This window comes from Arvicola amphibius, chromosome 6 (assembly GCF_903992535.2).
Source record: "Arvicola amphibius chromosome 6, mArvAmp1.2, whole genome shotgun sequence".
In the NCBI taxonomy this organism is placed as follows: Eukaryota; Metazoa; Chordata; class Mammalia; order Rodentia; family Cricetidae; genus Arvicola; species Arvicola amphibius.
In genome coordinates this window covers 35,291,474-35,304,061 of record NC_052052.2, presented here as the reverse complement: position 1 = coordinate 35,304,061, position 12,588 = coordinate 35,291,474, and the positions used below count along the sequence as shown (strand labels likewise).

The 12,588-nt window shown below is 43.0% G+C and overlaps 1 protein-coding gene across 2 annotated transcripts; it reads left to right on the top strand.

Annotated features, from left to right (window-relative positions):
• The first annotated feature begins 466 nt into the window (after positions 1–466).
• On the top strand, positions 467–11,268 carry LOC119816440 (small ubiquitin-related modifier 2-like). 2 transcript variants are annotated; one of them, XM_038333089.1, is made up of 2 exons: positions 467–663; positions 10,248–11,268. In XM_038333089.1, exon 2 carries the CDS (start codon positions 10,672–10,674, stop codon positions 10,957–10,959), a length of 288 nt encoding a protein of 95 aa, XP_038189017.1. In that variant the 5' UTR covers positions 467–663; positions 10,248–10,671; the 3' UTR covers positions 10,960–11,268. The 2 variants fall into 2 exon arrangements, with proteins under 2 accessions (XP_038189017.1, XP_038189018.1); XM_038333090.1 differs by lacking the exon at positions 467–663 and adding an exon at positions 1,181–1,391.
• The last annotated feature ends 1,320 nt before the right edge of the window (positions 11,269–12,588 follow it).

The following is a 12,588-nucleotide window of genomic DNA, read 5'->3' as shown; positions in this document are numbered from 1 at the left end:
TTTGGACTCTTGGATGGTGACCTTTTGCCCCAGAACATATTTTTTTTTTACCCCTAAAATGAGGGAATAGATGGAAGAGTTTTGGAGTTTGAACTTGACTCTCAGTTACAGTTGTGTCTTTTTTCTCTCTTATTTATTTATTAAAAAATTCTACCTCCTCCCATTTCCCTCCCACTCCTCCTCCCCCTCCCTCTCTAGACCTAAGAGAAGTCAGCATACCCTGCCCTGTGGGAAATCCAAGGTCCTTCCCCCTCCATCCAGGTCTAGGAAGGTGTGCATCCAAACAGACTAGGCTCCCCAAAAGCCAGTACATGCAATAGAATCAAATCCCAGTGCCATTATCATTGGCTTCACAGTCAGCCCCTGTTGTCAGCCACATTCAGAGAGTCTGATTTGATCACATGCTCGTTCAGTCTCGGTCCAGCTGGCCTTGGTGAGCTCCCATTAGATCAATCACACTGTCTCAGTGGGTGTACCAATCCCTCGCGGTCCTGACTTTCTTGCTTATCTTTTCCCTCCTTCTGCTCTTCATCTGGACCTTGGGAGCTCAGTCCAGTGCTCCAATGTGGATCTCTGGCTCTATCTCCACTCATCGCCCGATGAAGGTTCTATGGTGATATTCAAGATATACATCAGTGTGGCTATGGGACAAGGCCAGTTCAGGTACCCTCTCTTCTGCTGCCCAAGGACCTAGCTGGGGACATCCCTTTGGACACCTGGGAACCCCTCTAGAGCCAAATCTCTTGCCAACCCTAAAATGGCTCCCTTAATTAAGATATATTCTTCCCTGCTCCCATATCCGTCCTTCCTCCATCTCAAACATCCCACTCCCCCAAGCTCTCCCCAATCCTCCTCTTCTACCTTATCTCTCCCCCTCTCCCCTGCCCCTCACCCCACCCCACCCCCATGCTCCCAACTTTTGGTGGGACATCTTGTCTACTTCCAATTTCCAAGAGGATAAGTGAGTGTTTTTCTTTGGGTTCACCTTATTATGTAGCTTCTGTGGGATCATGACTATAGGCTTAATGTCCTTTGTTTATGGCTAGAATCCACTAATGAGTGAGTACATACCACATTCATCTTTTTGGGTCTGAGTTATCTCACTCAGTAAAGTGTTTTCTATTTCCATCCATTTGCATGCAAAATTCAAGATGTTATTGTTTTTTACCGCTGAGTAGAACTCTAATGCGTATATGTGCCACATGAGAATTTTATATAATGTAATTTGATCATATTCATCCCCTCTCCCAATTCCTCCCAGTCCTGTGCCCCACTTCCCTAATACTCCTCTCTGTGTCTTCTTCTCCCACCCTAAACCTGTCAAGTTAAATTTGTGCTGCCCATGTACTCCTGGGTGTGTGGCCATTCACTGCAGCAGGTTGATCTAACAGGTATTTTTTTTTTTAGGGCTCACTTTGTTACTTAGCTTATCTAGGATCACGAACTATAGGTTCAATATCCTTTGTTTATAGCTAATATCCACTTATGAGTGAGTACATACCATATTAACATTTTTGCATCTGGGTTCCCTCACTCTAGATGGTGTTTTCTAGGTTATCCATTTGCATTTAAAATTCAAGATGTCGTTTTTTCCCCCACTGAGTAGTGCTCTAATGTGTAAATGTGCCATATTTTCTTTATCCATTTTTAGTTGAGGGGCATCTAGGTTGTTTCCACGTTCTGGCTATTAAAAATAATGCTGATATGAACATAGTTGAACATATATCTTTGTAGTATAATTGAGCATTTTTTTATACTTTCTCAATTGAAGGATTTTTTTGTTTGTTTTTTAATAAAGTCTATATTCTTCCACATCTTTTCAAGTTTCCTTAGAATCATCATTTTATGTTTTTTCTTAGGCATCCCATTGATTTCTTTCATAACACTTACTGGAAAGATATTCTTTATTATGTTAGTTGTTTCTTCATTCTTATTGCAGTATGTGTGGTTGATCACTTGCTTCTGTTGACTTCGTAGGATAGTTTTTTATTCTTTTTTCTTTTTTTGTCAAGAGACTTTCTCCTGGAGATGTACCCAGGTGACATTAGGGTAGTAACATGGGCTTCAGTTCAAGCACTGTAGTCTCCAAGAAGCTTCTTCACCTACAATATCAACATTGATGACACCTGTGTATGTGCGTGTTTCAGTGGACTAGACCACAAGTATTTGTGTCTTTTTTCCTGACAGGTCCCCTTAGGAAGTTAACCTCTCCATAGCTGTGAGGGCATCACATGCTTTTGTGACTCAGGGTGGGTAGGTCACATTTTAGTTTCTGTTGTTTACACCAAGTAGGGCTGATTTCATGAACCCAGGAAAGCAAGGCATGAATGACACAGCCCTGGAAGGGAGGATGCTAGTCCGTGTCTGAGAGCCTCAAGGGAAGAGGCTGCTGAAAGATCACAAAGGCACATCATGGGGTGCATAGTAGTGGAAAAGACCGTGTACCAGTGTCGGGGGACTGTGTGCAGCAGGGTTTCTCTGTGTAGTCCTTGATGCTCTGGAGCTCTCTTTGTAGACCAGGCTGGTCTCATGTAGATCCACTTGCCTGTGCCTCCCGAGCGCTGGCACTAAAGGTTTGCATTACCTTGTCCAATGTCTGTAAGTTCTGATCAGACAGAACACAGCAAGCCTGGCAGCAGGAATGTGGTACTCTTCAGTGTCTGTGTTGTCCCTGCATGGCTCCGGGGACAGACCTGACTGGGGTGTTGAGGGAATGAAAAATGACAAACACATATACAGAGACACAGACACACAGGTATAGCTGGGATTCAGTGGACTTGGGTCTCTGGTGGAGAAGCTGAAGTTCCCCTTCACAAGCTCAGTGTGTTTGTTTATATGGTTGAACAGAGAGGCAGGGTTTTTCACACAATCAAGGGGGGGGGGCAGGTTTAATTAATCATGGTAGTCAAAGATTCTTTAGCAGAGCTTTCTTCATGCTCTCCAGGGGAGAAAGACATGATGGTGCTTTCTGCACACGCTACCAATCTCTGCACACTGACCAGAGGAGCCTTTGCTGTTCCTCTGAGCCTCACCTCAGGAAAGTGAAAGCTTTGCCATTTTCCTACAGGTTTGAGGCTAGGCTCCTTGACATGCCATGCCCGTGTCAACAACACACATTCACTCCAGGCTTCATCTATTCAGGGCTTTTTCCACTCCCCACAGTTGTCTGAGGACCACGCAGGGGCTAAGGTACAATAGCAGGCTCAGCTAGGAGACCAGTTAATGTTCATTGGCTGCACACTGTTTCTTCATGGGGACTTTACTCACTGAATTGATCAGGGCTGTCTGCCCAGGTACTCCTAGGGCTTCTGGTGGAAGGACAGGGCCTCTAAGCTGTTTTCTATGGTCCTGGTAGAGCAGGCTGCTTTGTGGAAATTTAGGAAGTTGATTGGTGCTGATTGGTTACATTGTGGGAATCTGGAGAAAGGGTGGTGCTGAAGATGGTGTCCTGCAGGAGAAGGCTGAGTGGTGGCTGTGCCCGAGTTAATGCTGTAGTGTAGTGAGATTACCTGAGAGCGCTGCAAACTGGGCTCTGGCTTCGCTAAGAGCGAGTGTTTCAGATGCTTGTGTGTTGCTTTTCATTGGTTAACGAATAAAGAAACTGCCTTGGCTTGATAGGGCAGAACGTAGGTAGGTGGGGAAGATGGAACTGAATTCTGGGAGGAAGAAAGCATAGTCAGAGAGGAACACCACGGAGCCACCAGAGTCTCTTTCTTAGAAATGTCTTTATGTGGTTTTTGGTATCAAGGTAAATGTAGCCTCATAAAAATAGTTTGGAAATGTTTCTTCTGTGTCTATTGTCTGGAAAAATTTGAGGAATATTGGTATTAGATCTTCCTTGAAAATCTTGTAGAATTCTGAGCTGAAACCATCTGACCCTGGGCTTTTTTTTTGGTTAGGAGACTTTTGCTGACTGTTTCTATTTCTTAACAGTTGTAGGTCTATTTAATTTGCTTATCTGCTTTCATTGTGTCCCATAAATTTGGGTCTGTTGTGTGGTCATTTTCATTGAATTTTAGGAAGTATTTGGTTTCTTTCTTTATTTCTTCCTTGACCCATTGATGATTCAAGTGAGCATTTGTGGAGGGCCAGATTTGAACTGCATAGAAACTCTGTGCAGGGGAGACTTGAGGTAACATTCTCACTTACAGGCTTGGCAAACCAAGTCAGGAGGAGGCAAACCTCTCCCATCAGTAGAGTGCCTTGCCAATGGTCAGTCCTTGAGAACACAGATGTGCACTGTAGTTCAAAGGCTCTGATTAGGTTGTGGTTTGTCTTCTGAGGAGGTGTTTTTACATATTATATTACAGAGTTTTTTCCCATAACACCGAGCTTTTTGTTTAGATTAGCTAGGGCACGAAGCTCTTGAAATTATTTGCAACCAAGTTACTAGTCTATGAAACTATTTTCATGTATTATGGGATCCTAGTTTGAATCGTGATTTGAGCATTATAAAAAGAGCACTGGCTTTGCAATAAAGTATGCAGTTGTATCTCCTACTCTGCATGCCCTGTGTCCTGATTTCTGCGGCACTACCCAGGGTCATCCATAACCGAGGAAGTTGGGGAAGGGTCCCAACAAACATTGTCTAATTTTCATTTGTTTGAGGAAGGGCAGAAGAGGCCAGACTGAATACTCAGTACCTGACCAAGGGGAGAACTGGGCAGAAACATGAGCCCAAATCGTCAAACTCAGAATGTTCAAGCAGTACAGAAAGTCTCAAGCTGCCCATGCTGAGAGAACAGAGGAAAGTGAGAGCACAGAACAGAATGCCAAGGACACACACTCTGACCACAGGATTCCAAATGGGATTAAATGTATAACCAGAAAGTGATTCTACTGCCTGGAAGCAATGACCCACACTGGCTGAATTCACAGTCCTGAGCATTCCCCTGCATGACGCATGCAAAGTGTCATTCATGCCAGCACTCTCTGCACATGCACAGCACATGCCACCCACAGATGGACATTGCATGCCCAAGAATAGGGAGCCTCGTGTGTGTTTGAAAAGTCAGAAAGATGGGGGCTGGACAGATAGCTCAGTGGTTAAGAGCACTGACTGCTCTTCCAGAGGACCCGGGTTCAATTCCCAGCACTCACATGGCTGCTCACAACTGTCTGAAAATTCATTTGCAGGGGATCAGACACCTTCACACCAATGCACATAAAATAAAGTTAAATAAACCATAAAGTTTTTTTTTAAAAAAAGGAAAGTCAGAAAGATGAATCTGTGGTCATCTGTGATGGCCACCAGTTCCAGTGTCCACTCACCTCACCCAGGTCACAATACATGCACACATGCACACACACAAAAGTGCCCATACACACATCAGATTCAGAGGTCTTGGCTTTATTCCAATTGATACCTACAATAAAGGAGAGCTGATATTAATGATGGAGTTTTGAACAAAAGACATCAGAGTCAGGAAGCCTCAACTAAAGTTCCTCCTAGATCAATGTACCTCAGGAACCTTACCTTAATATTAAAATGCAGTCACAGCTTTCTCTTATCAGAGAAGGGTGCCTCCAACCTGTCCTGACCTCACAATGGCTGAAACACCTATGATCTAAAATAATATAGTTTAGATTCAGGCGCCACCCAGAGGCACATGATGGTTATGACTGCAGAATCAGCACTGAGTGCTAACTTCTGAATCCTTACTACATTTGTTCAAAGATGTCTGTTTGGTGCTAGGACAAAAGGCAGGTAGCTTAGGGCTCATAACCAACAGGCACAGTAATATGGAAAGGTTGCGTTCAGCTTCAAGTATACAAGAGTATCTAGGCATTGATGGGGCTTAACAATAGTTAACAAGTGTCCTAAGGAAGATCAGTCAAGATGTAACCTTCTTGCAAGAGGAAAGCATCTTTGTTAGGAAGAAAGTATGCGCCACATAACCCAGGACACCCTAGAGCAGTGGTTCTCAACCTTCCTAATGCTGCAACCCTTTAATACAGTTCCTCATGTTGTGGTGACCCCCACCATAAAATTATTTTCACTGCTACTTCATAGCTGTAATTTTGCAACTTTATACCTGTAATATTGCTACTGTTATGAATAGTAATGTAAAAATAATCTGTGTTTTCTGAGAGTCTTAGGCTAATACCATGAATGGGTCGTTCAAAAAAAAAAAAAAAACCACCTGCATTCCTTTTGAGTTTGGGTGCCCTAGAAACTTCACCAAGTCCCAGGGACAGAATTCCTAGCTCCTGCCTGTGATCCTAGTTTCTAGTGTTGTCCCTTCCCTATGGGGATAATTCCTTGACTGGAACCTCTTACTGACCTTAGACCTTCAACTCCCAGGGAAATACCAATCAGTCATCATGTGGGCTCCACCCTGACCTCTACCCCACTGGGGTTAACTCAGGGATTGGAACCTCCTACTGACCTTAGACCTTGAATCCTGGAGATACTGGTACCCATAGCTATCAAGCTTCTGGTGCAAGGACTGCCAGGGACAGACACTCAGTTATCACGTGGGCCCCACCCTGACCTCTACCCCAAAAGTCCTTCTTTGCACAGTCATGCCTTGTGGAAAAGAGTTCCCGTTCTCCCAGGATCTCACCTTAATGCTACTGCAGCTCCTTCCCTAGCAATACTGTGAAGGCCAGAGCACTGTGTGACTATGAGACACCAGTTAGGAAGGACAAGAGTCCCACAGAGACGTCCTAAGGAAGTCCTCACACCAGTAGAGACACCGCTCATGGTCTGTCACTTTGGTGGAGGGAGTCTGCTTTTACAATTATTCTTTATTTTGTACAGATTCCGTTGAATCAGCTTTTCTTCTTTTTCATTATATTTCAGATACACACAAAGGCAGTTAAAGACATGCACATCAATGAAGGCCCACATTCTATCCAGCCATCCCTCCTTCACATCCCTCCTCCACAAATCTCAAGACAATTGCCATTGTCTTCACTAAGGTTTTTCAAGGCCTGGACTGTATGGTTCTGAATTTTTGCTTGTTTGGTTTAGAAAGACATAGAGTAATGAGAAAGAAATTAAGTTTCTAGAGACAGCCAGATATTCAAAAAAATGTTTGTAGAATGAAGAAAAGAACTCCAGAGTCCAGGCATTGAGTCATTAGACACACGTGTTTACAAGGGACTGCCTTCCATGAGACTGTCATTGCCAATGCTTTCACATCTATAAGTCCCCCAAAAGCAGGGATTCATGATGACTCCACATTCAATCTAGGAGAGCAATGTCCCTGGAAAAGCCACAGCCTGTGCTATCCAAGCCATGATCTCCAAAGACCTGTTTCCCAGAGCCCAGTGTGTTCAGGTGGAGGTGAATGCCCTTTTTAGAGCAGAGGACCAGCTGGGGAATATTAGTGAACAGTTCTGAGGGATCCAGAGAGAATTCAAAGCACAGCAAACACAGGGCTGTGACCACCTTCATCTCGCTCATGGCAAACTGCTGCCCAGTGCAGTTCCTGCAACAAGGAGCAAAAAGAGGCATCGAACTGTTGCCTACCCAGTGTTCTTAGAGACCCACAAAAGACATAGTAACTATTTTTTAATTCAGTATAATGAATGATTGATTTGTTAACCTGGGATTAAAGAGCAAATCTTAGAATCATGGTGAGGGCCCTATTGGGTATTGTCCTGAAAGACCCGGATAAATCCAGACCCTTCTAGCAGAAAAAATAGAGCCAAAAATCTAAGCAGGGAAAGAAGAATCTAAAATCTAGATTAACTGTTTCAGTGACTCTGTTTCAGGAACTAGCAGAAGATAAAGTTAGAGTATAATCTTGAGAAACGGGGAGTTACCCCCTTGTGATTACCACTGGTATTTTCGAAATTTTTCAATGATCACTGGTATTTTCAGAATTTTCCAATGATGCCCTCCCTACCCCCTTTGGATTATTGTGTTATGGTTTCTTCCCTTTAATACTCCTTCTCCCAGCTACTCGGGATCGAACTCTCTACCCCTGCGTGGGAAATGAGTTTCGACCCCAGTGCACTGGTTCCTGTCCTGTCAATAAACCTCGTGTGATTGCAGCAAGGAGGTCTCTCATGAGTTCCTGGGGAGTCGTGTTATCCTGAGCCTTGAGTGAGAATCTCCCTGTAGATGGAGCGGCGGGCTCTGTCCCGCTACCCGGCTAGCTTTACACCCAAAATAATTACACGGAAACTGTATTCATTTAAACACTGTCTGACCCGTTATTTGTAGGCTCTTATTGGCTAATTTTCATATCTTGCTTTAACCCATATTTAGTAATCTGTGTAGCACCATGAGGTGGTAGCTTACCAGGAAGATCTTAACCTGTATTCATCTTGGAGAGGAAAGCTATGGCGACTGACTACGGTGACTGCCTGAAGCGTCTGCCTTCTCTCTCCCAGAATTCTGTTCTGTCTAGTCCGCCTAAGTAATTTTCTGTCCTATTAAAAGTCCAAGGCAGTTTCTTTATTAACCAATGAAAGTAACACATAAACAGATGACTCTTCTCCATCATCTCCCCACTCCGGGGGTCTTTTAGTCCCATTGGGAGTTTCGGCTTGCACTCTCTCACATAATGGAACACTACCCCACCCATTTCCCAGGAATAAGAAAAAATACCAAAAGTCCCCATGTCACAGAGCACTCCATAACGATGCCTCCCCAATGATGGCCTTTAATTTTGCACTCTCAGTCTTGAAGGCCTGAGAATGTTGTCTCTCTCCCTACCTAGGCCCCTGCAGAAAAAGGCCTGCAGATAAAGGGGTGGTATCCTGTCACATTCTCAGGAGAAAAGCACAATGGGTCAAAGACCTACAAGATAGGATATTTCTTAAATACTCACCTAATCCTGGCAGAGGTAACCCCACAGCCCACATCCTGTCTGCCCTCCAAGCCCAGAGATGCAGTACCTCTGAGTCAGGCCACACAGCACTGTTCCTGTGGAGGGCATAGATGTGCACAGAGATCAGGCTGCCTGTAAACAGTAAAGAGGTCTGATGACAAGGGGTCATGAGGTAGCCAGGCTCACCTCCACATTAGGCTTGAATCCCCTGATGTCCCTCTATCTGGGACACTAGCCTCTGTCTGTGCACTGACAGTGACTTTGAGCTGGCACTGACACTGGTCACATTCAAAGTAATTTAATCATAATCAACAGCTCCAGCAGCCAGGTACTGAGTTCAGTGTCTCACCCAGACATCTGTGGAATAGAAACAAGAACAGTGAACCCAGGCAACCGCAAAGTCAGATAGGCAGCAGCTGTTTATTGTAGCCTTTGACTGTTAATCGACTAGCTCTCAGGAATTTATTATGCTATGAATAATAATGAGATAAGCTTCATTTGATGCCTACTACATGTCAGGCTCAGGTCTGACCATTTTTATGAAGCCTCAGCACAGAGTGTACATGTGCTGCATCATAGTCTATGGGAATCATCTCCTGGAGTTATCCAGGGTGCAGTCAGAGTAGGCACAGGGTGCATGAAAATCCTGATGATCGTTCTCTCTTTCTAATTCTGACAACAACTATGAAAAACATCTTTCCCACTCTGTTTTCATTTTTATGCTCATAGTTACAGTGTAGTTGTTAAGTAGTACCATAGTAGAATGATTTTATATGGTTTTAATAGAAGAAAAAGAAAAATTTCAAGTTAAAAGAACCCCTTCCATGGGAATAATAAAGCAATTGTATCCACTGATTAGCCGTGCCTGGGTTCTATTTCACAAACAGTCAAAAAGAAAGCCCAACTTTCAAAATTGCTGCTTCAAAGGAATACCATGCTGGATTCTTTTGAAAGACAAAATAATAGTTCTTGCTACTTCAATCCATAGAATGTTGAATTGACATAACCACCCTGAAATCCAGAGAAAAATGAATTTTTATACTCTCTTTACACAACTGGCCCTACTTTACAGAAGAAAAGTGGAGGTGTGGGCACAGAGGAAGGTTTACTCATACTCTGTGAGGCTGGTTCTTGAGCCCAGGGTTCTGCACACAAAGCCTCAAGCTCTTCAGCTAGTGATGAATTCTTGTGGCATTTTCCACATGCATGTTGGCATATTGACTAGTGTTGTGATTATGCAGGTCGTGTTTGGGTAACTGTATTGTTGAGGTTTCATGGATACAACTTTCCTGCCATATCTAGAAGACCCTCCCTAACAGCAGGCATCTGGTCTTCTGACTCTTACACTGTTTTCTCCATGACCACTTCTATGATGTTCCCTAAGACTTAGGTTGTAGATTGAGTTGTATATGTACTAACGAGGTCTAAGAACCCCATAATCACTTATTTTCTGAATTTTAGCAGAGTATCTGTCTGTTGGAGAAGAAGATAACGAGGAGGAAAAGAAAAACAATAGGTAGTGGAGGAGGAGAAGAGAATGAAAGAGAAAAACAAGAAGGAAAAGGAGGCAAGGTGGAGAAGGAAGAAGATTTGCTAAGAAATGGGAGTGAAATCTGTCTATGGTTATAAGGATGAGTATTTACAATACAGATAGAAATTACATTGGTTTATAAAATTGATAGTAGAAAGTTCTCCTCCAAGGATAAAAAAAAAAAAAAACCTTGAGGGGTGGGGGGAAGGAGCGCACGGCGTGCTGGCGCCCTCTGCCTCGTCCACCGCTGCCACCTCCTTCTTCTGCCGCTCCTGGTGCTGCCTGTGTGCTCTTTCAGTGCAGACCTGGTGCCTCTTTTGTGAAGCGACAGCTGAGGAGACTCCGGCGTTCACCATGGCTGACCAGAAACCCAAGGAAGAAGTCAAGACGGAGAACAACGACCATATTAATTTGAAGGTGGCAGGGCAGGATGGTTCTGTGGTGCCGTTTAAAATTAAGAGGCATACACCACTTAGTAAACTAATGAAAGCCTATTGTGAACGACAGGATTTGTCAATGAGGCAGATCAGATTCCGGTTTGATGGGCAGCCAATCAATGAAACAGACACACCTGCACAGTTGGAAATAGAGGATGAAGATACGGTTGATGTGTTCCAGCAGCAGACAGGAGGTGTCTACTAAAAAGGGAACCTACTGCTTTATTCCAGAATTTTGTTATAGGCCAAGAATACATTCGCAATTAGAAAGCCACAATTTGGTTCCACCACATCCTGACTACTATAGAGTAGTTTTCTGTATTCTTTCATTTTCCCTGTGCCCATTTCTTTATTGCACATAAAGTAACTGGTGTATGTGCACAGGCATATTGCACTTTTTTCTTTTTTCTTTTTCTTCTTTTTAAAACTCAATGGCCAATGTTCTGTTTTGATTGACAGCAGATGGAGGTGGTCCGGGGGAAAGTATGGTTCTGTGAAAATACCCTCTGCTCCATTAGAGGCATGCTCATTCAGCATACCCCCTGCTCCATTAGAGGCATGCTCATTCAGCTCTTATCTTTATATTCCAGTAAGTATTTTTGCTCTCAATGTTTTAACAAAAGAACCCAACCACAAAATCCTTGCATACCTTGTTCATTTGGAGAATTTTAATATTTTTCATTTATCATTGTAAAACCAAGGGCAATTTTATAACTTTTTTTGTATGTAGCTGTTACATGTAAGGCAATCTGTCTTTAAGTAGGGAAAATTACTCTTGAACAAAATGATCCTAGATAGTTTTCCCTTCAGGTCAAGCATTTTGTTGTTTAAATAAACTTCTTGTTTAAAATGAAAAAAAAACTTGGTAATGTGGAGAGGAAATGTGCATGAAGACTCAGTCCTATACACTGAACTACAGGCCACTAAGGAATGCTGAGGACAGGAAAGAGCACATCAACTAAAAAATAAATTCCAAATAGTCAGCCCCCAAACTTTCACACATGTGACATTTTATGGACTGATCAGTGGTAATTTATGCATTTAGGATCAAACATACATGCATATAAATATAAATGCAGTATGATGTGTGTGTTATAACAGATGAAGAAAAAGAGGAAATGAATTTGAAAGAGAGAAAGGGGATTTATGGAAAGGACAAAGAAAAGGAAAGAAAGGGGAGAAATGATGTAATCATAGTCTAAGAAATAATTTAGGAATAGGCTATGGATCTCAAAAGTGAGTTCTCAAAAGTAGAACTAAAACTTCCAGAAAATGTCTTTTAAGAGTGTTCCACATTCTGAGCAATCAGGGAAATGCTAACTTTGAGACTCATCTAATGCCAGACAGAATGGCTAAGATCAAGAAAACAACTGACAACAAATTCAGGCAAAGATGTAGAGAAAAGGGTCAAACCCTGGTAAATCAACCTGCTGCAGTGAATGGCCACACACCCGGGAGTACATGGGCAGCACAAATGGAACTTAACAGCATTGGGGTGCTTGAGAGGAGTATTAGGGAAGTGGGGCACAGATTTGGGAGGAACTTGGAGAGAGGATGAATATGATCAAATTACATTATATTAAATTCTCGAAGAACTCATAAATAATTTTGAAGAAAAAAGACACAACTGTATTGAGAGTTAGGTTCAAACGCCAAAACTTGTCCAATATATTTTCTCATTTTAGGGGTGAAATATAGGTCCTTGAGCAAAACAGGGAAAAGGTCACCATCCAAGATTCTGAGGTCAGAGGGGCACAGTACCATGTAGATACCAAGAGCAGTCGTGAAACTAGGATAAAGTTCAGTAAGATGGGAGTGTAAATTGTTGCATTCC

Bases quoted from the DNA above. Each gene is read 5' to 3' on its own strand.
- LOC119816440 (XM_038333089.1), top strand. From the start codon at position 10,672: ATGGCTGACCAGAAACCCAAGGAAGAAGTCAAGACGGAGAACAACGAC.